This window comes from Dermacentor andersoni, chromosome 1 (assembly GCF_023375885.2).
Source record: "Dermacentor andersoni chromosome 1, qqDerAnde1_hic_scaffold, whole genome shotgun sequence".
NCBI lineage: Eukaryota > Metazoa > Arthropoda > Arachnida > Ixodida > Ixodidae > Dermacentor > Dermacentor andersoni.
The window spans coordinates 203,620,954-203,646,638 of NC_092814.1; the positions used below are offsets into that span (position 1 = coordinate 203,620,954).

Genomic DNA, 25,685 nt, shown 5'->3' on the forward strand with positions numbered 1-25,685 from the left:
GGTGCTAAGGCAATTTGAGTGTCCTACTAAAATATGCTGATGGCATCCAATAGGGTGCTACAAAAATGCTATGACACCAGTGCCTTGATATTTGAGGATTGAGCTCGTTGCCTAAGGAAAAAAAAAAAAAACATACTGGAGGGAGTATTTAGAACACGATGAGGCAAGTGTCTGCTGGAACAAGTTGCAGGAGACAACTCGGCACATCCTAATGAATTGTGAAACTGTTCACCCAGCAAGAGCCGTAGGTAATGTGTGCCTTCCAGAAGCACTGGGATTTAAACTGAATGGAAGCAGTAAGTGGGATGCAGCTTTTGCCTCACGAGAAATGGGCAACAAAAAGATCAATTTTTTGAAAATAATATTTAGAGTTTGTATAACTCTGTTTTTATAGGAGTCCAAAATATCATCACTGTAAACCGCGTAGAAGTGCACAAAAAATTAGTTTTATCAGCCAAGGTTGCGAAATATTTCGCGTAAATCAAGAAAGAACAGCATTTTTCAAGTGACAATATCTTTGGAATGGCGCAACCGAGCGCCACCATCTTGGTTTTGTTGGAAAGCGCATTTCTCCATTGTCAAATTTGCCACTTTAGCTATCTCCTCCATACAGAAACAAGCACACAAAGAGCAAATTATTGAAGGTCGTGCCCCTCCATGGTCGTGCTAGAGTTGGCTAGAGTCTGCAATTAGCTGCGCCCTCCACGTGACTCCAGCAGGGTTCACCATTGGTTTGGCACTCGCGTCGTCTGCTTGGTTCTTTGCACTTCGCGAGTATGGACGTCTCCACTCACTATAATCTCAACGTGTCAAAATGGGCGGTACCTGGACATCGCAGTAGGGTGGCCGATCCCTACGTTTGTTTACGTCTCAGACTCGCGGCTAAGCATTCCGAGCATCGGCGACGCGGATTTCGCGACCAAGATTCGCGCATGGAATCCTCGGACATGTGGCTAAGCCTTTCAGCACTCTGTGTTTCGGAATTAGTGCCCAAACACATTGCGCACGCAATCCTCAGACCCGCGGCTAAGCATTTCGCGCATAGCATTCTCCAACTTGGCGATCAAGCACATCGCACGTGGACTTCGCGGACCCTCGCCTAAGCATTTTGTGCATCGACGCCTCCGACTGCGCGACTGAGTACATCGAGCGTTGGCTCCTCAAGCCCGCGCCTAGGCATTTCGCGTGTCGGCACCTTGTCCTGCGCGGCTAAGCATATCAAGCGTTGACTCCTCGAGACGCATTTCGCGCGTCAGCACCTCCGACTGCGTGGCTAAGCACATCGAGCGTCGACCCCTCGAGCCCGCGGCTAGGCATTTCGCACATCGGCGCCTCGGACACGCAACCAAGCATATTGCGCGTTCACTCTATTCTCATATTGTCCCGATAGCTCGTAACAATATCTATCATACCAACCCCTCATAAAGAGAACCTCATAATGACCTCTGTTCTAGGCCCCTTGGGCTGGCACAGACACCTGGCTGCAGAAGTGATCGAGGCATACAAAAGTATAATTGTGGAAAGCACCTAGCAGTTGCATATCTATCGCTGGCTCTCTGATCCTAAGTTCCACAGCCATTGTCAAGTGAAGATGACGCAGAAGGCTGCCGACACTCGGAACTTTCATTCAGTAACATGGTCAATTCTACCAAAAGAAAAAAATTCCTCACTGATTGTACTGAAGACTAATATCAATCAGGCAGCCTGCAGGTACAACACCGGAACTATATTCATGCCCACACAGAGTTCTGCAACTCACTTGGTTTGAAGCCCTGGCACCATGCTCTTTGTAGAGCAGCAGCAAAGAATGCCATACAAAAAAAAAAAGAGGGGGTGGATGAAGGCACACCAGACCAGAGGCCACATGTACAAGAAGCCCCACATCACAAAACACCCCAAAAACTACTATTTTGGTGCCTTTTAGAGAACTGAAGATAAGGTGAAACTTTGAGAGCCATTTTCTCAAAACTTTTTTTTTTTCCTTTCTGCTCAGTTTCTGGAGCTAATTTCTTTGTTACCGTTTAGCATATTTTGACTCATTTTTTTTTGTTGTTGTTGTCACATTCCTTGGGCTACAGTGCAGGTCGTGACATTCTCGCTTTCTTATCTTGACTCTTTGTAAGTTTACGATATGGCTATTTGTCTACCCCGAAAGTGTGCTTGATGTGAAGGTAACATAAAAAAATGACACTCCAAACATGTATGTTGTGAAAAGAAGAAGGCAAGAATTTTATTACCTTCAGCACACATTTAGCTATCACATTTTTAATGTTCCCCAGGCTCTCCAGAAAGTCTGAGGGGAAAAAATTCTGCTCAATAAAATTAAATAAAATGTTCTGAAGATATTGCTCTAAAACTTTTATGGAAGCATCGGGGAGTCATTCTAAACATTTGTGCCAATTTTGATCAAACTCCATGAAGAAATAAGGAAGTTGATTTTCAAAGCCACGTCCCCCCTTCAGCCTGGACACCATGCACTACATAGAGCAGCTGAAAAAGATGCCATACGAAAAAATAAGGCTGCAAAAGCTCATCAGGCTAAAGGTCAGATGGTCAAGCGATGCCGCATTCCAAAGGACATGAAGGACTATAACCCTGGTGCCTATTGAATTAATAACAACTTTGAACCTCGTTTTCTCAACACTGTTTTTTTGGCATGTTGCTCAGTTTGTGGAGCAGATATCTTGGTAACTACTTAACACATTTTGATTGCGTTTGTTTTGTAAGGCTCCTTGAACTGTACTTGGGGGACAGCACTCTTATTTTTTATGCTAGTGTTTTATGAATTCTTAGTAAGGTTCCTTGTTTGCAGTTCAAGTGTGCTCACTGCAGTGGTACTGGAGAAAACGTAAACTACAAATTTTAGTATAGCAAAAAAAATTATTTCGAGAATGCTATCTCCTTCTGCGTACATTTGGCTGTGCATACAGTAAACTTCTCACTTCATTTTATAAATACTCCAGTCTCTCCACAAGGTTCTCTAAAGAAATAATTTATCTAGCAAGAAGTTTTCATGGTATGGTTCTGAAATTTTTATGGAAGCATCTTACAGCTATTCTTAGTCTCTGTGCCAATCTTTATCAATGTCCACCTAGAAACAAGAAAGTTGGTACGGAAAGCCACGTTCCCCCTTAACCATTCAGGAGTCGAGGTAAGCAAGAGATGTTTGAGTATTGGTGAAAACAAAGCAGGGAACAGATTGATAGGACCGGATCCGTTACAGGTATAGGTAATGGTACAAGGTAGATATAGAAGATTTAAGGAAGAGAAAAAATATCAAGAACATCTAGGAAAAGTGCTTGACTGAAAAGAACGGTTAGCATACCTGATTAGCTCGAGCAGGTTAGGCGACTAGTTGTCACTGCCCCGTTTCAAAGGGGAGGCCAATAAATCATCATCGCCGATATCTTGAAAGATGACGGAGAGGCGCTCGTATCAGCAATTGATAACACCTGGCACGCCTGGCCAAGTTCTGTCTATAGCAGTGCACATTTTGAGGAGCACTGCGCTCTTACGTTCTAACACGCCGATGCCGACGTTGGACACATGCGGCTTGAGTTGAGCAGTAAATTATGCTGACACAAAATCAAAGAATTTGCTGCTAAAAACTGTTTTCTCCGCCCAATAGGCAGTGTGTTACTGCAATGCTGTTGGCACGCCAAGTTTCAGCACTGGTTGCCTATAACAGAATGAATAATGTGATTTGCCCGTATGTTTGAATCATTGTTTCTGCATTTATATTGTTATTAACTAATGTCTTTCTATTTTCATTTTATAGCATTATGTACCTATTCAAAGTACTTATTTGGTTGAAATTACTCTGTCTTATTTGCATTTTCCTTTCTTTGATTTGTTCCATTCTTACTACAGTCAAACCCGGCTATATCGAACTCGCAAAAAAACGCCTATCAGTTCGATATAGAGCATAATTCGATATAAGCTTGCTAAATAATTGGATGTCATAAAAGCACATCCCATTTATAAAATCACTTTATTGACGAAACTAGCTTAGTTTCGCATAAATTAGCCCTGCATTTTCTTTTGCTTGGGCAATTTCGCTGCCTGCGACGCACGCACTTCCCCACGTTGTCTAAGGAGTCCGAGCAGCTGAGGCCGCAACCTTCCGCATTCGCGCAGAAGCACCGGACTAATGCGAGTGCACCAATCACTTGGGAGGATGTGGGCAAAGGACCGTAGTTGCTTTCCTCAACGTACCTACTTTCATTTGTGCTCGGTACGATGTCGGCGATGTAGTTAGTCTTCGTTTCGGGATCTACCGTCGTCGCGACACCATCATCTGCACTCACAAACTCGTCCACCGTTGATTCGAATGTCCCGGAAATTTTGACAGCTCGCTCCAAACTTCGGCAACACCGGCAACGGCTTCGTCGCATTCATCAGAATTTACAGTCATCGCCGAGCACGCGGAAACCGGCACGTATGAAGAACGCCTCGTACACGGCCGTGCGTACGCGTCGGGCGCAATGGGCAACGGGTTGCGAGTCTGGCCACTTTAGCCCTAATCGTGCTGAGAGTGCTCCTCGGAATCTTGCACGCTGCGGGGATATCGCGTTCGACGCGATTTATGATTTCGATCTTCACGACGAAAGGCGAATTCTGCCGCTTCATCACGGCCACACTGCGGGAGAAGGCCCACAAGGCGCAAACACGATAAACCAGAGAAGCAGCCAGATAACTCGCACTTTCGCCATCTTGCAGGAAGAGCGCACAAGAGCCTCTGATTGGCTGTCTGAGCAAGCGCTGTCGGCGGGCCAGGATCATTTTTTGCTGGGGAGTGTCGATAGATAGTGATCTAAAGAAAGGAAGGACGCTTGTTTCTGCAACCCGTGAGGGAGCACGGCGAAGCGTCGTCAGGGGAAAGGGAGTGGGAAGTGAAAGATGATAAAGAGGGAGGATAATAGACTTCACTATGCGCGTCAGTGGGAGTGTCGACGGCTCGCCCGAACAGCCCGAGGCAGCGCGGTCACGGTAGGGAGAGCGGTTGGATGGAGCCGCGCCGCCGGGTTTCCCCGCCACCGCGAGGGAAAGCCAACTTCTGGGGGCACTTTTCCGCCGCTTGACGTTCGATATATCGGGAGTCACTGCAATATTTGTTCGATGTAAGCGTAATTTTTGCTATATATACTCATTGTAACTATACCGTGACCAGAAATTGTTCGATATATAGAATAATTCGATGTAAACGGGTTCGATATAGTCGGGTTCGACTGTATAAGTGGTACTAAATATTTATAAAGTTCTATTGCATCTGTTATATTAAGACAATATTCTGCCCCACTCACCCTTCGCTCCCCAGTTCTCTTTAATTTATATGCCTTGTGCATTACTGTGCTTGTGTTATGTATATGAGTGCTCCAAATAACCTCGAAAATAAATTTGAACTTTACTAAATTGCTGACACTGCTGAGTTTCCTGCTCTTTTGTGCTTCCTTTAGGAGATGGTAAAGCAAGCACTAGATGAAGTTTGTACACTCTTCCACGGAGATAGGCGGCAGGAGTGCGTTAACATGGTCAACACATATTTTGAGGTTATTGTATCCCTCATACTTCAGGACTTCACTCCTCAGCAGATATGCCAAACAATTGGACTGTGCCCATCATGTGAGTACTGACTTCTCAGTGGAAGTTCCTTTGTAGCATATGATTACATGTATTTTCTTGATTCATGTTACCAGCACAAAAAAATAATATGCTACAAGAAGAGATAGATGTGTCATATGTTAAATGCAACTGAAGTTTAGTTAGCATAGGGCTACATTAGGCATGAACTATAACAAAGAGCATTATAACCGCATATACATATCATTCTACTTACTGAGACACTCCATTTCATTGTGCGTGACATCAACAGAAGCCATGCTGATGCATTTATACTATATCGCTTTCTTTTTTCATGCCGAATGCCTGGAAGACCGATCTGATAGGTTCTGGTTGACAGGCCAACTACAACAAAATTTTGCTTTGTCTAAATTGGTTATAAATGAGTACTATACTAAAGCAATTTTAGTAAAGCAGCAAGGTTGTTAATTGGCTCATTTTCTTATTAGCGGCCTTTAAATGGCACCTAAGCAGACGACACATGCAGCTGATGGTTGTCAGACTTGATGTAAATCCCAGCACATCGCCTCCCCAGATTTTTCAGCACGTTGCCGGCAGCTGTAGGTGGCACATAAACATGCCACCTACAGCTATACGAGAACTGACGATTCGTTCAGTGCAAGGTGGGTGGGAGTAGGTGAAGGAGCGGTAACTTGATCAAGCAGGCGCTAGGCGCGCAGAGGAGCAGGAGACTTGCGCCTATCCGCTGCACTCTCCCCATAGAATGCACGTCGTCTCCTCCTGCTCATGGATGTCCATGCGCGGGCATGCACTGTATCTTGGATGTAATCTGCGGCAAGTGCAAAGCCGCAAGCCGAGAGGGTTGGTGCCTTGTTACACATTGTGTTACCGTGCGTCTAGTGTTAGTGGTCACATATTTTCAAGGAGGTCTGAAAAAAAATTTGCAGGAGAGAAAGCTCTTGTAACTTCTCACCAGCAGAGGTGAAGCCTGTGCTTGCCCCTACTTTGCTTCTGAAATAGAGTCTTGTCCAGTGGTGTCCGCTTACAGATCAACTGCTTTGGCTCTGTTAATCTAAAAGCTGGGCTAATTAGAAAATTAAAGCTAGTTTTTTCAGACGAAAGTATTCTCTTCGGCTGGGTATCCATGATCTTATATCCAACAAAATTTGCGAAGATGGTCAGGCTTCATCTAAGAATCAATAACAGAAAGATATATGTCAACCAGTAACTGTACAGCAAAATATGCCATGTTAGACTCATTGGGAGTGTGAAGAAAACGCCTCTTTTCCTTCACTAAAAGCTAATGTTTTATTGTGCCACTCCTAAGGTGGTGGCAGACCGGCTTCAGTTATGAGACAGCATTTCTACTCTAGCAATTTTTTTCTTTAAACTTCCTGGTATAATATGAAGTTTTTGAGACACAGCAGAAAACGTTAGCTTGCATTGTGACAGTGAGTGTTTGTGGTCATCGAGCGAGATCTGTGCACGTTTGCCTGAGCGGTCGGGATACTGATAAAACTACGACCCTTACTCGGTGTAGTTCTCTCTTTACAATCATCGTCAATGCACGAGCTTTCTGGCGAAACTGCAACATTTTCTTATCTCAGGACGAATATCGGTATCTTTTTACACTTTAATTTTTAAATTGTGTATGCCATCTGATGGGGTCAGCCATGGCATCCAAGATTTACCACACCGCGGGACACGACACACGCAAATCTCGGGCACTGTGAGTCGATGCATTGCTCTTGGCACAATCTGCACCACATGCATTGGCTCTCATAGCCGTGCTATTATGGCCCGGCCTTCTTTCAATTTATAAGTGTTATTGACAAGTTACTCTGCACCAGGAATGTTCTGGGAATTTGTGTTATTATTTTTACTGCTGAAACTTCAAAGCATAAATGAATGAAATTTGTGATTTAACGGAAGTTTTTCGCCGCATGTGCACTTTCGTAATATTGTGGTTTGACTGTATCATGACAGAAGCAAAGAGTACTAATGTTTTAAAACTATTCTGAAGTACGGAGATTCTAAAGCAAAAGAGCATGCCTTGAGTATTGACTGACTTCAATTCTGCAATTGCATCATGCCCTCTTAAAGTCGTTGATTTAAGATTTCATTAGCAAAATTTTGTTAATTGATGATTGTATTGAAGAGTATTATGCATATTTTTGTGTCTGCCACTGCTATTAAGCTTAGGCACTGCAAATTATTATTTTATCTTGAATCTCCTATTTTAATTACCTGATGCAGTCATTGTTGAAGCACTCAGTATGTCCCATAGTCTTGGCCTGTCAGGAAATGTGCTCCACCATTGTAACTCCAGAAGTGTTCATGAATGAATGAATTACAAATGATACAATATATGGGAGGGTAGAAAACAAATTATGGAAATGTTTTCATTCAGAAGTAACATGCTTTTGTTTTAGTCAAGATTGCATATGCATGGCTTCACTGTAAGGCACCTCTACCAGATTTCGAGCCCTTTGTAAACTGGCAATGGGAAAGCCCCCTTATTATGGCGTCCCCTGCTTTAAGTTAACTAGCTGTGGCCTGGAAAGTGCCTAATAAAGAAAAATCCATTAAAAGTATGCATTTTATGGCATTGAATTGCACATAACCCACTTCGTATGCCTGCTTTGCTAACTGATGCGTACTAGAGGAAGGCGAGTCTTAAAGTGGCAATATATTATTTCAGTGAATGGCCAGTATATTTGGTACATGCTGTTATTCATGTTTACAGTGTACTAGACTATGGTCGAGTGGGCCGAACGGCGCTCTCTCGCTGAGGCGCCGCATGTGGAAAAATTTTGCAAGGGCGCTGTGAGCAAACTGGATAGGGGTGGAGACACGCTTCATGGCATATTAAACGTAATTTTGCTGCGGGCCCTGAGACCGGTTGCGCATGTACGCTCTTACAATAGTGCTTTATTTCCACAGAAAATTTTGATTAACACATTTTTGCCACGTATATATATTTCAGGCATGTGTTACACAACACGACGTCTTCAATTTTGTTGTCGTTTTCTAGTGATTCGTCTGCTAGTGAGCGTGCGTTTGTTGCGCGGGTGCTGGCGGACGGGTAGCTTTTCTTGCAAAAATCTGTGCAGTAAAACTTTTGTGGTTTTACTTGCATTGGTGCGCCCGCAACTCTTGTCGGCCAGTACCAATTGTAGTTTCAGCCAGGTGAACTGCTGTTCTTAACATTGTTTTCTAAATGTAACACATAATTTTTGCCACAGAGGCCGCCTATCTGCAACATGCAGCTACGTAAGAAAACTTTATTGATATCGTGTCATTTGACGCGTGTTTCTTGGTGCAATATTGATCATGGAGAATGATCAAAGAAAACAATATTATAGCGAAATAAACTAGGTTCATTAACTGCGCGGTGCGAAGGGATGCAAATGACCAGTGTACTTCTAGGTAAATCTAAGGGTACATAGACATATATCTTCACGACATATATGCAAGAGAAAAATTATAAAATATTCTAAATGCACTCATTGAAGAAGTGAAAACTCCCATCCGGAATAAACGTGTTTCTTTTAAAAGCTGCACCAGCCCCAGGTAAACCAGTAGACTTTCCAAGAAAAGGAATCAAGGCAATTATTGGACGTTAATATTAACAACAGTGTTAGGGAGAAGATATTGCCTATGTACTCAGACTCAATCGGGGAGACCGGGAACTCTTTACCAAAGTAATCTCTGTGGCTTGTCTGGCGATCTCCTTCAACATGCCAACAGGCGAAATGAAGTAGAAACATATATAGTCTAATCAAATGGTATTTGCTATTCAGATGGTATTCGACTTCAGAATTCACTATTAAAAATTATTGAATAGCCGTTTGCCTTCGAATGGAAGGAATAACAGCACTTTTGAAGCCTCGAAGGTGAGGGGCCAATGCAAGTGAGGATCGAATCTTATCCTGAATGATTGTCCTGCTGGAGAGTCGTGGCTGTTGTGCCGAGGCGCACCAGTTCCTGAGAGAATTAATGCATAGGTGCTAATCGGTTCTGGTGAACAAGTTCCTAGCTGTCATTCAATATAAACGCCCCGTTTTGGGACTGCCTGTAAATCTGCAAGCTTGATTCAGGCAAGGAAAAAATTTTTTTTGACAGTCTCACCATCTCTGCAAGACTGTAACCCATTAAAATTGGGTGCCCAATGCAGTACCACACTTATCTTCTTCAACGAACACGGCAGATCTCAAATATGTTTACGTGTATGTGAGGCACGCCGTTCCTTTAAATGCTTCAGTATTGTTCTTATGATAGTGCACCAGATAACTGAAAGCAGCCGTTTACATTGCAGAAGCTTCTTAGTTGAGCGGACGTGCAGTTGGGAATGGCATTACATTAAAGGTATGAAATATAAGATAAGCGTAACATGTTTTTCTCAGTAATCAGACTCGAGAATAATTTATTTCGTTTACACCCCTAGAAAAAAGCTGAAGGACGTAGCTACCTTCTTTTATTTTCTTGTTCTTTATTTAATTGAACAAATTCTAGCGTTTTACATCTGGTGATGTGCTTATGAGGCACCCTGTTCAGTTCTCACCACCTGGGGTTCTTTAACATGCACCTAAACAGAATTACGAACTACGAATTGAATTCCGGGACCTGGTTTGGACCTGTGAGCTTGAGTTTAGCAGTGCAATGCCATATCCACTTAACAGCGAAGGTGTTAAGGGCTACTTACCCCACTATCGTGTCTGCATGCAGAAAAAATCCGGAAGATGGTACAATGCCAGGCCGACCCGCGGCGCAGGTGACGCAGGCGTTAAGCACTCGCCATACGTGGGCCGATCCCAAAGATAGTACAATACTGGGTGGACTGGCAGCAGAGGTGCAGTTCGCCATTAAGGGGCCCACATACACAACTTCGCTGGTCATCCTACTTCACAGATTGGAAGGGAACTGAGTTTTGTTGTTAAGCATGGACTGGACATAAAATTTCACACGGCTTATGGCCCAAAGATTAGCATATATAATCACTACCTAAAACTAGTTTCGGCTCCCAAGTGCCATCTGCAATAAAAAAAAAAGTGCCAATTACTCCGTGTTCGGTTATGCAAGGAAGACGGAAACATGAATGGTATGTTGCACTGCAGTTTCTTTTTTTCTTTTTCTATCGGAGTACTTCCCATAAATCTGAGTACAGGGCGCCGGATGGGGCCGATATGTTTTATTTGTTTGAAGCGGCAAGCAGGGCGTTTACATATGTATTTTTCGGCTGCGCTTCACAAGACCTAGTGATGAAAAACTATATGCGCAAAAATACACGAGAGATACATAGTGCTTAAAGAATGAGAAAAATATTTGTTCTCCAAAGGGAACCGCACCGTAACATAGAATGAAAGCTGACACTGCGGCCGCAATGCGCGCGCAGTCACTGAGCAGCATTAAAAATCAATAAAATGAAATAAAGAAGAGAAAGGAAGGCATCTATTCCTAAGGCATAAGTACATGTCATATCCAATTATAAACACCATTTGGGCGGTCTGATCGCAAATAGTAGCGCACGAAGCAGTACGGACGACCCCGCCTAGCAGAATCGCCAGCAGTTTCCAACGGCGCGACCTTGATGCGGCCCTATCCAGTTCAATCGCAGCGCCGCCATAGTATTTTTCGTCGCTGCGCGTCTCGCCGCAAACCATGCACTGCCCCTGCCACTCCTCCCACTCAACCATATTCTAGTACAATCTATTCATGTTATCATGTCCTAGACATCGAGAATTTATCACTGCCAGCCTGTCGCAACCAATAGAAAGGGTTGTAACAGCCAGCTACCGGGCGGTCACAGTTTATGCAATAAAAATCCTCGGGCTGTTCTTGAACACAATTCTGTGACCTGCCGCAGTACAAAGTCTGTTCGATTCACCTGAACCAGTTCACGAGGTGCTGCACCCTGCCATCCGTTTCAGTGGTGCAGCAATGGCGCCTTCTGAACCATGCCCTTTGTTCCAAAAGGTGAATGAAAGGTGCAGGGCTGGTTCAAGATTTTTCTGCACCCTCTCTAGTGTCAGTGCCAACTTGGTGCACTTCTACAGGTGTGAAGCAGCAGCGCAGCAGACGACACAGCACACGGGCGCAAACGCCGTTCAATCTCTGCTTACGCGCGTCTGCTATGTCTATGCGAGGGCGGGGTCCATATGTGCCTCAGAAGTCAATCGTACCAGCAGTGCAGGACCTCTCAAACTATACACACTCGGTGCACATTGATCGGACAAAACATTGAAATCGAGGTGCACAATTTCTGAACTTATGAACCACCGTGAATGGGTTCACAGTGGTGCATGCATATCGAATAAACGTGCAGTCGGTGACAGATAATTTCGACTCAACCGGTACTGCCAAAAAGTCTGAATCATTGGGAGTTCGAAAAGCCAGATTCACCCAGAAGTAAGTGACTCTATTCCACAAATGGCCGCCAAAAAAATGTGCTGGATTGTCACTTACGGGATACCTTCAATGTCGCATGACTAGTGCAAGACCTCTTGGCACCTACTAGCGATGACATTTTCGTCACAGTGCCAAACATGCTATCTTTTGCAGAAACGCTGCCACCTGTAAATGTGTCCGCCGCTAGTTACACAAAATATTGTCAGCACGAAAGTATCTTCAAAAGTGATTGTCCAAGAATACAACCCAGGCTTGTCAACGCGTTGGTGCACTTGTATAGGCCTGCCTTTGCTTAGACATTCCGTGGCCACGATTTTCTGTGCAATTTTATGCAACTCCTTTTCACAATTTTTGGGCTTTGTCAGTGGTCAGAGTGGTGCTCCGGATACGTTAACAATGCAAACAGCCAGCCATGAAAGGTGGATAAGAGCAGCATGGATTCGAGTGAAAGGCATCACTGCAAAATCGTGGTCCTTCTTTTTACCATTGTCGAGCTGTCGCTACAGATAGAGGAAAGTACAGTCAATGCATGCTCTGAATTCTTATCGGTGGCTACCAGACTGACCAGGATATACTGGTTTCAGTTTTTAGGAGGCGTCGGCATCATGGGCGGTGATCACGTTGGTTACGTATCAAAATGAAAATACCCGTATTGATATTTCTGCTAGACTCGGTGGCCAAATTAGCACAGGGTCATGTAGTCAGGAGTCAGTATTATTACATGGCACACCATAAGCTGTCCAAAATTTTGATCCTCCTTATACGTTAAGTCTATGGGGCTAGTGGTGGTGTCGCAGAGCTGTCCCAATAATCAAGCATGTCCAAATTATCAGCATCTCAATTATTGGTCGGAGACGTTATTAATAAATTTAATGCTTGCATGTGAACATACAGAAAATTATCCATAATTATGTTCCCCTAATCATTATCTGCCTTAGTAATATTCTTCATAAGGAAAGACATGGAATTTCGCATCAGATTACACCGCTAGCATTGGTGCCTTCTTCAACATCAACCTCCCCAACCCGGTCACACTTTGTTGTTTGTGAAAACTAATCATTTTAGGTAGGCTTCATAATGGTCTGAGTTAGGTATGTGTAAAATTTTGTTGATGTAGTACCTCGTTTTGGGTTTCAGCACAGAGAAAGCTTGGTGCAGCCAGACCTGTCAAAGTTGCCAGTGATGAAACGTGCGTGTACTGTACAACAATTGTTCAGTATGTGTACGATGCTCTCCAGGACCAGAAAACTGAGGTAGGTGCATATTATTGCAAGGAATCTAACATTGGCTGAATTGTGTAGTTGAATCAACCTGCTAGTGTAATCCTGGCCAATTTTCCAAGTGGTGATGAAAGTGTTCTACCCTTAACCAAGCTAACTGGTTATTTGTTAAAGTACCAGTTTAGAACTCATTGCCTATGGAAATAACACCACACTGCGCCCACTATTTTTCCAACCTTAGTATAGAGAACTGGCGCTCGCTAGGAGCAACTAAGGCAATTTGAGTGACCTACTCAAATATGTTAATTGCATACGATAGGGACACTTCAAAAATGCTATGACACCAGTGCCTTGATATTTGAGGATTGAGCTGGTTGCCTAAGGAAAGAAAACATACCGGAGCGAGTATTTACAACAGGATGAGGCAAGTGTCTGCTGGAACAAGTTGCAGGAGACAGCTCAGCACATCCTAATAAATTGCGACACTGTTCACCCAGCGAGAGCCGTAGGTAATGCGTGCCTTCCAGAAGCACTGGGATTTAAACTGAATGAAAGCATTAACTGTTCAGCTGGCGAGGTCAGCAAGAGATATTTGAGTATTGGTGAAAACAAAGCAGGGAAGAGATTGATAGGACCGGGTCCGTTACAGGCATAGGTTGGCGCAAGGTAGATATAGAAGACTTAAGGAAGAGAAAAAATGTCAAGAACGTCTAAGAAAAGTTCTTTACTGAAAAGAACGGTTAGCATACCTGATTAGCTCGAGCACGTTAGGGGACTAGTTGTCACTGCCCCGTTTCAAAGGGGAGGCCAATAAATCATCATCGCCGATATCTTGAAACATGACGGACAGGAGCTCGTATCAGCAATTGATAACACCTGGCACGCCTGGCCAAGTTCTGTCCGTAGCAATGCACATTTTGAGGAGCATATGCGCTCATACGTTCTAGCACGCTGGTGCCGACGCTGGACACATGCGGTTTGAGATGAGCAGCGAATTATGCTGATGCAAAACCGAAGCATTTGCTGCTAAAAACTGTTTCCTCCGCCCAATAGGCAGTGTGTTATTGCAATGCTGTTGGCACGCCAAGTTTCAGCACTAGTTGCCTATAACATATGTATTTAAAGGGGCCCTGAACCACCCTTCGGGCTTGGTGAAATAACATAGTCCACGGGTGCCACACACTGCTGCGAACATCTCAGCCAAGTTCTGCTGTCGTACGTGGTCCATGAAGCTCGCAAGCGGAACGCGAAGTCACCTTTTTCTCAAACGCTCTCGTTTCAAAAACCCCATGATCCTAGCTATTTTCTGTGTGCTCTATTTCATCATAAAGCACACTCCAATGCGCGGCTGCTATAGGTTGCTGCGCTCGGTTACACCGCGGTTACAGTGCAAGGCATTGGAGGAGGAAGAGGAGCACAGCTGAGGCCGTGTTTGATTGCCAATAACTTCGCTTCTGCTGAACGCATTGAAGTACTTTTTTGCGGCAAAGTGGTTCTCAAATAGCCTATCTTCACTTCAAATGTCTTTCTCCACTTCGATAAAAAGTGATTCAGGGCCCCTTTAAAGAGAATGAATAATGTGATTTGTCCCTATGTTTGAATCGTTGTTTCTGCATTGATGTTATTAACTAATGTTTTGCTATTGTTATTTTACAGCATTATGCACCTATTCAAAGTACTTATTTGGTTGAAATTGCTCTGTCTTATTTGCATTTTTCTTTCTTTGACTTGTTTCATTCTTACTATAAGTGGTACAAAATATTTATAAAGTTCTATTGCATCTGTTATATTAAGACAGTAGCCCCCCCCCCCCCCCCCACTCACCCTTCTCTCCCCAGTTTTCTTTAATTTTTATTCCTTGTGTTTTAGTGTGCTTGTGTTATGTATATGATTGCTCCGAATAACCTCTGAAATAAATTAGAACTTTACTAAATTGCTGATACTGCTGAGTTTCCTGCTCCTTTATGCTTCCTTTAGGAGATGGTCAAGCAAGCACTAGATGAAGTTTGTAACCTCTTCCACGGAGATAGGCGGCAGGAGTGCGTTAACATGGTCAACACATATTTTGAGGTTATTGTATCCCTCATACTTCAGGACTTCACTCCTCAGCAGATATGCCAAACAATTGGACTGTGCCCATCATGTGAGTACTGACTTCTCAGTGGAAGTTCCTTTGTAGCATATGAATACATGTATTTTCCCGATTCATGTTACCAGCACAAAAAAATATAAACTGCAAAAAAAGGGATAGATGTGTCATATGTTAGATGCCATTGAAGTTTGTTAGCACAGGGGTTTATAAGCAAGAAGCATAACAAAAAGCATTGTAGTCGCGTATACATGCCATTCTCGTTACTGAGACACTCCATTTCATTCTGCGTGACATCAACAGAAGTGATGCTGATGCATTTATACTATGGTGCTTTCTTTTTTCATGCTGAATGCCTCAAAAACTGATCTGATGGGTTCTAGTTGACAGGCCGATTACAACATAATTTCACTTTGGCTAAATTGGTTATAAATGAGTACTACACTAAAGCAATTTTGGTAAAGCTTGCAAGGTTGGTAATTGTCTCATTTTCTTATTAGTAGCCTTTAAATGGCACCTAAGCACACAACACATGCAGCTGATGGTTATGAGACTTTACGTAAATCCCAGCACTTCGCCTCCCTAGATTTTTAGCACGTTGCAGGCAGCTGTAGGCGGCACATAAACCCGGAGGTTATGCCAAGTAGCTGCATGTTCCGAGTCATGCGTCACTTTCAACCAGTGGTAATGGCGTCACTTTTTCCTTTCGGCTTTCGCATTAAAAAGAAGTTTACTTTTGCTAGGCTTTTATGATGCATCCGCTTGTGTTTCAAGTTTTGTCAAGATGTTTACTGACAGGGTACGTAAGGAGCGAGAGGTCGAACTCGGTGCGGTAGTCGAAATCCTGTGAGCAGTCAGAACCGGCCCCTTGTGTAAAGCGCTGGTGATGCGCCTGACTGACCGGCACTTCTTCCTTACATTTCATATGCTAGAGATGCGCCGGGCTAACCGGCGCTTCTTCTTTGTTACATGTGTCCACTGGAGAAATAGGCGCCATCCTGGCGATCTAAGCATAAGGTAGCATAGAGGGATCATAGAAGGGCTTGAGCCGATCTACGTGAACAGTTTAGCTACCACGACGGCGCTGATCAGAAGACGGCGACACAGGCTCAACGACATCGTTCACGGGGGAAGTTTGTGCAATAACACAGTAAGGTCCATGATATCATGGGAGCAGCTTAGAAGAAAGGCCGGGAGCTAAAGGTGGAACCCACAGCCAAACCAATGAATCGGAAGGGAAGCTTGGGGGGTCGGAGCCACCACGACGAAGCTTCTGGTGTGTCTGATGGCGAGTTGTCTGCATTCTTCAGCATGCTGCGCAGCTTGAGAGACAGGAACACATTCTGATGAATCGGGCTGGTAGGGTAGAATGGTATCGATGGTGCAGGAAGGTTCGCGGCCGTAGAGTAAGAAAAATTGAGAAAAACCAGTGGTGGCTTGAGTGGCAGTATTGTAGGCGAACGTGACGAACGGAAGCACAGCGTCCCAGTTGGAATGGTCGGACGTGACATACATGGCGAGCATGTCGCCAAGACTACGGTTGAAAAGCTCCGTCAACCCATTCGTTTGCGGATGGTATGTGCTAGTGGTCCTATGGATGATGTGACACTCCTTCAGAAGCGACGTCAAGACTTCAGATAGAAAAGTGCGGCCTCGATCACTAAGGAGTTCCTGAAGGGCTCGGTGATGAAGAACAAAATGCCGCAGTATGAATGATCCAACGTCTTGGGCAGTGGCAGATGGAAGTGCAGTGGTTTCTGCATAGCGTGTGAGATTATCCACTGCAACGATAATCCAGCGATTGCCAGCCCCGGTACAAGGAAGTGGACCGTAAAGGCCAATTCCGATGGGATCAAAAGGACTGGACGTACAAGGAAGCGGCTGCAAAGGTGTGGCAGTGGAAGTAGGGACCGACTTTCGGTGCTGGCAGTCGAGGCAGCAGCGGACGTACTGTATTTACTCGCATAATGATCACACTCACGTAATGATCGCACCCCTGAATTTTGTCGTCAAAATTAGATTTTTTTATTTCCCGTGTAATGATCGCACCCCGAACTTGCCGCAGCGACATGTCGTGTCCCAAGTCTAGCTAATATTGATCGCGCTTACCATCTATCGAATGCTACGCGAACGACTTTTCAATACAAACTAAGTGGTCTGCACGCACCAAACATTCTTAAGTAAATGTCTAATTTCATTACTTTCATCACTTTCCGCACTTCCATGACTAAAAAAAAGCTGCAACCAAACTTGCCTTGATTATGTGTAGGCTTTATAATGGTTGTGGTCAACAACAACAAAAAAGGCGCCTTTCGATTCTTCTCATCTGCACTCGTGGGCACGCAACAAATCGCGAGCGGCAACGATTGTAGCCAAGTTTACACTGATACGTTAAAAGTGTACCCTATTCATACGCCGACGCTTGTAACACAGCTAAGATATTCACCCCCTATTAGCGGAAACGTGCCGTATTAGCATAGTAGTGAAAACAGATACCGGAGTTTCCGCAGCATGCCGGCCATGTGTTTCTATGTCACTGGCAGCTAAGCGCGCCCATCTGTTTCTGTCCCCTCAAAGTGTACATGGTTACGTTATTGCCGCAAACTTGCCGATATTAACGACATTATTCATTACCGATACGGAAGAAGCTGTTTCAATGCACGTAATGTACTCACGAGAAGAAAAGAAAATCGCGTTCGGCGAGTTCGGCTTGTTCCGCTGGCCGCCATTTTTGTTTTGGTGTCCCGCAGCAAACGCGGGACGAAAACATTTTTTTTTTACCTTTTCGCGGGAAATTTAACCCGCGTAATCATCGCACCCCTGATTTTGCGTCAATTTTTCTGACAAAAAAGTGCGACCATTATGCGAGTAAATACGGTACTTGCGAACGAACTTGTACATGCCAGGCCAGTAATACTGGAGCCTAAGGCGAGTGTAGGTCTTTAACAAACCACCGTGTGCACATTGGGGATTAGTGTGAAACGATGCGCATACATCAGGCCGAAGATGACACGGTATTACGAGGAGCCATTGCCGACCCTCGGGGAGATAGTTGCGACGGTAGAGAAGTTGGTCGCGAACAACAAAGTGATGCGCCTGCCGCTGTAGCTTCCTACATGCTGTAGCAGTGGCAGGATCAGTGAGAAAGTCCAAAAGCGAAGAAATACACGGGTCTTTGCTCTGCTCAGAGCGCATGTCATCGATGGCAAATGCTGACACGACAAAGTTGAGTGGGCAAAGACTGTGCACGTCAGGTGAAATGGGCGAGCGGGAGAGAGCGTCGGCATTGGTATGCTTGCGTCCAGAACGGTACACGACCCGGATGTCGTACTCTTGCAAGCGTGGCACCCAGCGTGCGAGGCGGCCAGAGGGCTCTTTCAATGAGGAGAGCCAGCACAGCGCATGATGGTCCGTTACTACATCAAATTGGCGGCCGTATAAGTAAGGTCGAAATTTCGTAAGGGCCCAGAGTATGGCTAAACGCTCCTTTTTCGTAACATAGTACTTTAGCTCCGACTTTGTCAGCGTGTGGCTAGCATAAGCACCGACGTATTCCTCAAGACCACGTTTGTGTGTGCAAGAACTGCCCCAAGGCCGGCTCCACTAGCATCTGTATGGACCTCAGTTGGGGCAGCGGGGTCAAAATGTCGCAAAATAAGAGGAGATGTCAGCAGATGGCGAATGGTCGTGAATGCGTCATCGCATGCTTTCGAACAGGCGGTTAGGGCATTGTTGCCAGCCAGCAGTTGATTCAAAGGGGCGATGATCATAGCAAAGTCCTTCGCAAAGCGGCGAAAATAGGAGCAGAGGCCGATGAAACTGCGTAGTGCCTTCAGGTTGGTGGGTTTGGGGAACTCCACAACTGGACGGAGTTTTGCAGGATCCGGAAGCACGCTTTCTTTGGATACGACGTGGCCTAAGATGGCAAGCTTACGGGCAGCAAAGAAGCATTTTTTGATGTTAAGCTGCAGGCCAGCCTTAGTAAGGCAGCTTAATACCTCTCTTAGTCATTGGAGGTGAGTCGGGAAATCAGGTGAGAAGACAACGACATCATCTAGGTAGCACAAACACGTGTGCCACTTGAGACCACGCAAGATGCTGTCCATCATACGCTCGAAAGTAGCGGGCACATTACATAGGCCGAATGGCATAACATTAAATTCATATAATCCGTCCGGTGTGACGAAGGTGGTTTTCGAGTGGTCAGCCTCTGCCATGGGGATTTGCCAATATCCAGACTGCAAATCCAAAGAAGAAAAGAACTCGGCACCTTGCAAACAGTCAAGAGCATTGTCTACGCACGGTAGGGGATATATGTCTTTGCACGTAATTTTGTTAAGGCGTCTGTAATCTATGCAGAAGTGAATAGAACTATCTTTCTTTTTTACGAGGACGATTAGCGACGCCCACGAGCTATGGGATGGCTGTATCACGCCACGCCGAAGCATATCGCTCACTTGTTAGTTGATGACACAGCACTCAGAAGTCGAGATACGGTAAGGATGCTGCCGGAGGGGGGAGTGCGAACCGGTGTCGATGCTGTGCGATACTGTGGTGGTGCGGCTGAGATAATGTTGATGGCAGTCGAAGGAGGCGGTAAATTTGCGTAGCAAGCTGATAAGTTGCGTGCATTGTGTGGTCGTCAGATCACCGGAGATTGACGGATGGAAGCACTCCAATGGCGGTCGGTTGGCACTGTCGAGGGCGGCGAGGGACGTCGAATGTGCGTCGTCGGGAGCGTCGAAGAGCATTGAAGAATCCACAGTTTGCACGTAACCGAGGCACTCTCTGCGATGCAAAGTAATCGGCAGAAAAGATATATTGCATACACACATGACACCACGGCCAGCACTGAGGGCGATGACGGCAAAGGGCAACGGAAGGGTACGGCGACAGATGAAGAAGTCACATGGCGTGAATAGCACGGTTGCGTCACATGCTGATGCACAAGATATGGAGACGACGACGGCTGACTGAGGAGGGATATCAGTAACTTCGGCCACAAGCATTTTTGTAGACGTCACAGGATCGTGGTTCATGGCTGCATCGGCATGAAAAGACAACTCTACCACGGTGCGGGCACAGTCAATGATGGCATTGTTTGATGAAAGGAAATCCCAGCCTAGGATAATATCGTGCGAGCAGAACGGCAGCACAACGAATTCAATGACATGAAGCGACTCCTCGATGACAACACGTGCAGTGCATGCTCCCAATGGTTCGACAGGCTGTGCGCTCGCAGTACTCAAATACACTCCAGAAAGTGATGTCATTACTTTTCCTGTTCGTCTGCAAAGTCCTGCGCGTAACACTGAAATTGCTGCGCCCATATCGACCAGTGCGAATGTTCGAATCCCTTCGACGTATACCTAATGACGTTGCAGGGGTTATTTCGAGGCCTTTGGCAAATCGAAGGGGACGCAGTTCTCGCCACAGGAACTGCGACACTTAGTTTCCCTGAGGTAGAGGGCTTGGCCGGCGTCTCATCGGTGAGATGGAGCGGCAGTGTGGGGATGGGGAACGACGAGCATGGTTGAGAACAGGGGTTTCATCCGGCGGCACAGGAGATTGTAGCTGTTGAGGGGTGTAAATGCTCATGGGTCGGCGGTTATCATAAATATGCAGCATACGGCATCGACAAAAGCGGGGAATGTGTCCCGGAATACCACAATGGTAACAAATCGGGTGGTTGTCCGCTTTGCGCCAAAGATTTGGCTGACATGGTAGCTGTGGTGCAGGCGGTGAGAAGGGAATCGGGCGCGGTCGCGCAACGGCATGGAGAGGTGGACGTGAAGCGAAGGGCGGCCTTGCAGCGACGTCAGCATACATCAGAGAGGGGCATCGCGACGGTAGGTGGTTGAATAACAGCTGGCAGGCACTCGGCGACTTGCTCCTTGATGACACTCTGTAACCCCAGTGTCAATGGAGAGTATTGTTGCGCATTCGTTAAGGGCACCAGGGAAAGCAGCCGAGCAACTTCTTCTCGTACGAATTCTTTTATCTGGTGCATTAGAGGCGAGTCGTCAACATCTAGTGTCAGACCTGAGACAGCGGCGAATTCTGAGGACGGATGTCGTGTGACTACTCGCTGCCTTCGAAGTTCGTCGTAACTCTGACACAGCGCAATGACGACAGACACTGGGGTCGGGTTTCGGGCAACTAACATTTGAAAAGGGCCGTCCTCAATTCCCTTGAGGATATGCCTGATCTTGTCGGTTTCTTCGTTACAGTTTCAAGTTTCTTACACAGGCTGCTCTATACGTACCTACATTATCTGAAAGGTGGCTTTTTACACCATCCAAAATTCCGTGGCAGTTGGCCTTGATAACAATTCTGACATGACATTCTTTACTTTTCATATTTTTGCCAATGAAGGTCCTGGACCTCGTAACCTTAGAAATTATTCTGACAAACATCAGAGTGCCCTCAATGTTTACTATAACAGCTTTCCATGAGACAGCTTCAGTTTTCTTTCCCGGGAAGTGTTTGTGCTATGACGTCATGACTAGAGGCCGGAACATTACACAACATGCATACTTTTTCCTTAGGTTCCTATCGTGCCTATTTAACATATAAGCACAAAATATGGCTCTAGAAACATTTTAGTGACACCTTTATTGTGCTTATAAATGCCTATTTCATTGTTTGTGCTTGTTTTGAATTCTTGGAGCCTAAAAAAGGCCTTTTTCACTGTCTTGTCCTAGCCTTATGTTGTTTGATGTTTTCACCCACTAGGGAACTCTGCTGAAGGCAGCTCATTATTATCACAAACACTTTGGCAGTGTAAACGCTCTTATTAACAGTTTGTAGCAGATGAGAGCATTGCTGTGAAGGGCTCAAACTACACTATGCGACGATACACTTGAGGGTGACTTAGTGCACTTGTGCGCTCACTTCATGTTTTTAGCCAATATCATTAAGAAACTTCAATGCTTGGCCGCAACTCTGACATGGAATGAGGGGATTGTTTTGGCTGTCAAGGAAGGGCTCACCACCATGCTCAATGGACCTGTTGCTGATAAAGTTAGTTCGAGACTTCAACCTATCTCGAGAAAAACCCTTGGTTTTCGGTACTGAAAGAAATGTCAAAGGTTCTGAATGGTGAACATTCTGGAATTCCAGAGGGCATTGGAACATTTAACCTTCCAGAGTACAAATATGTGTCCCTTTCTTCGGTGCATGTTCAGCATTCCTTTTTTGTATAGAAACCAATGCTCAGTGAAAAATGGCACAGCATAAAACCCAAAATTCTTGAGATGGGGCTTTTTGTCACTGCTTTCACAGCTTTTTTCATGATGTCCAGTTGCACTAAATTTCAAATAACTTTTGAAACTTACAGAAGTTGGCTCATTCTGTTTTATCTGTAAAATAAATTGAATTTCACGAAACAGGGGTTTAGTGGGCTGTGTTCCTTAGAAAATCACAATTTATCCTCAGATGCACAGCTGGAGTTCATATTAACTGAGCTTATACATACATAAAGCACAGTATTTGGCACCTATATGTACCTTAAATGATAGCTTTAGTGCCTGTTATAGGCACATAAAACAGCATTTTCTAGTGCCTAAAAATCCAGTCCCTAGTCATGACAGTAGGCAATCACGTGGAAGCAGGACATCGTGATGGTTTGGTACTCGCTCCAGCTCGCTCGGTTATTTGCTATGCTGCTACTTATTGCATGATTCAGTGTAGCAGCATAACAGACCACCATGGACCACACCACTGCTGACTATACAGTCTAACCTTGTTATAATAAAATGGGATGTAGTGAAATAATGAATATAACATAGTGAAATTCCCCTTGAAATCCATATAGAGATTCATAGTGCAGTACATGCAAAAATGGAAATAACCAAGTAATGGATATAACAAATTAATCCTGGCTACCCCTTCAGTTATAACGAGGTTTTATTGTATAAAGGTTCAAATTTCAAATTTTGTGCACTATATAGTATGGATGCGGACTGTGCATTATATAAATTTTTAAACATTGTTGGCATGTTAAAAAGAAAAGAGGCCTGACTACATGTACAACTTTTTACCATGCTTAATTACTACATAATAAAAGCAACTGCATAACAATTCTCGCTCTTAAAAAGCTATCTTTCCAGCTGATACAGGCAACTCTCGATTTGCAAGCATATACCGTTTGCAATATTTCAAGTGGCTGCTTTTCAGTGCCTTCATTTCTGAGCACATACTCAATATCTCATTGGTTGCAAATAAATTAATAAATATGTTAATGCATAAATGATGTGAGAATAAAATTTTTGCCAGTATACCAGTATACCAACTGTATACTGGTTGTGGACAGGCTGGTAAATAGAAATTATTTTCAGCTGGAAGTTTTTCCCGTGGACGACTATACAGTGGATGCACATTATGGTATAACTTTTTTTTTATCGCCCAAGTTTACCCTGCGGACTATAGTTTGGAAAATACATTATTTATGAGCAGCCGTGTGATCGCTGTGGTGGGGCAGGTGTTATTTTATAGAGTGGGTGTCATTTTCTTTCAAAAAGTAAGCTTGAATGTTAGGATAAACATTGAACACTCAATCAGTCCAGTGAACTCAATTAATACAAGCCTGATGTCAAAAGTTTGTAATTTGAGTGAAAGGTGCACAGTGCTCTCCCAGTTGAAGTTGTATCAACTTTCAGATAGAGGTGAACTTTTTTCTGACAAGATGCTTTCTCTTTTTCTCTTATAGCTCTTGGAGGAAATATAGAGTGTACTTTCTGCCAGTATGCTCTTCACTTTATCCAGAATGAGCTTGTGGACAGTAAAACTGAGGTGAGTTACTTATTTTTGCCACACTGCTGTAGACTGAGGTTTTCTGCTCGAGACCTACTAGTCTTAAAGGGACACCAAAGATTACTATGAAGTCAAGTTAAAGCGATAAAGCAAAGCTCTGCAATGTCTAAGGCGTCAATATAATCGTGAACAGAGCTTTAGTAACTGAGAAATTCAGGTAAATGCATGACACGATTTGAGACCCCCCAGCGACATTCCGGTACTAGCTCGATGACGAAGGCACTCCTCATCATAATTTATGTCACTAGTACTCAACTACTCGTATTAAAAGGTCATTTCATTAGGTTATAAGATGGGAGAAAATGACTTGCCTACTTCTGTTCGATTCTAAGAAAAAATAATGTTTTGACGTTACCCTTCAATAGTATGGGTGGTTGAAAGGTTTCGTTTTTGCTCGACTCTGCGCCGCGCGCGGCGACGCATGCCGACTTATTGAAGCTTGTGGAGTGTCTTTCAAAGCAATGCTTTCCCGTAGTGCTGTTCCGTCGGTCTTGCCTGCATTCTCTGAAGCGCAATAACAACTGCAGGTCGAAGACTGCGTGGTGAAAGCGGCATTTGGCTTTCACGAAGGAAAAGCTACAAATGTGCGAATATGTACAGCCATGACATACAGTTGCTGTCGTAGTAGTACGCAACGACGCCGGCAGCGCGAGCCCTCAGCAGCAGGTCATGTTCATCAGTGCTTAAATCACTGAAGTCGAGCTCAGTATCGCGAGCCAATGTGTCGTTGTCAGGGTCGTCCATTGCAACGAGTGTCAAAGTTGGCGTCATAAAATAAAGAACCAGCTTATCATCGCATGCTTTTCCTTCCGCTAGCCACCATAGTTCTACCTTCGCGTTGCTGTCGGCTCTGTCTTGGCTCTGTTTCTGGTTGCGCGTTTGCGTTTTGTGCAGAAAAGTCGTAGCGCCGTTTGCGGGCGCGGCGCCATTTCACTCATTTTACTCACTGAGACGATGACGTCACCACTCCTCAATCAGAGGGCGGGCGCTTCAGAACGCATTTTCTCTTAAAATAAGTCTCTTCTTCGCATGAAACAAGCGTTTTGAGGTTTCTGGGATGGTATTTCAACAGTCCACGTTGACTTAATATTAACCTTTAGGGTCCCTTTAAGCATGGTTGGAATTGCTTTGGCAGTTGCTTTCAGTGAAACTTTGTTGTTCTGTATTTTCTTTGGGTTTCTTGTTATATAAGGCCACACCTCAGTACTATAATGAAAACGGATGCAATATAGGATCTTCCTTGCTGATGTCAGCATGTTGCAAATATGTGCTTGTAACGAATATTGATTATAGCAAAGGTATTTTCATGTCGGGTACAACTTCATTTAGCAAGGTTCAGTTCTATAACAAAAAATAAAAAGAAAAGGAAAAGCTGGTTATACTCCTAGAAAAGCAGTGTTTACTATTTCTACAGGTGCTTGTAAAGTAAGGCATCCTTAGTTGGTTACCAAATGAAAATTTTGCTGCCATTAACACTGCAACAGTGGCTCACCTCATTAAGAAGCAAAGGGACTTCCTGCAGCAAAAATTCTTTTTGCAATTAGAAGAGAGGTTGCTGAAATTATACTATGTTG

At 44.5% G+C, this 25,685-nt stretch overlaps 1 protein-coding gene across 1 annotated transcript in view; it reads left to right on the forward strand.

The window, feature by feature from the left end:
* Positions 1–25,685, forward strand: part of Sap-r (prosaposin) — a 122,578-nt gene that overhangs the window by 81,931 nt on the left and 14,962 nt on the right. Inside the window, exons 26-29 of the mRNA XM_055062983.2 lie at positions 5,457–5,622; positions 13,126–13,241; positions 15,186–15,351; positions 24,008–24,090. Coding sequence (XP_054918958.2) covers positions 5,457–5,622; positions 13,126–13,241; positions 15,186–15,351; positions 24,008–24,090 — 531 coding nt within the window. The remainder of the gene's footprint in view (positions 1–5,456; positions 5,623–13,125; positions 13,242–15,185; positions 15,352–24,007; positions 24,091–25,685) is intronic.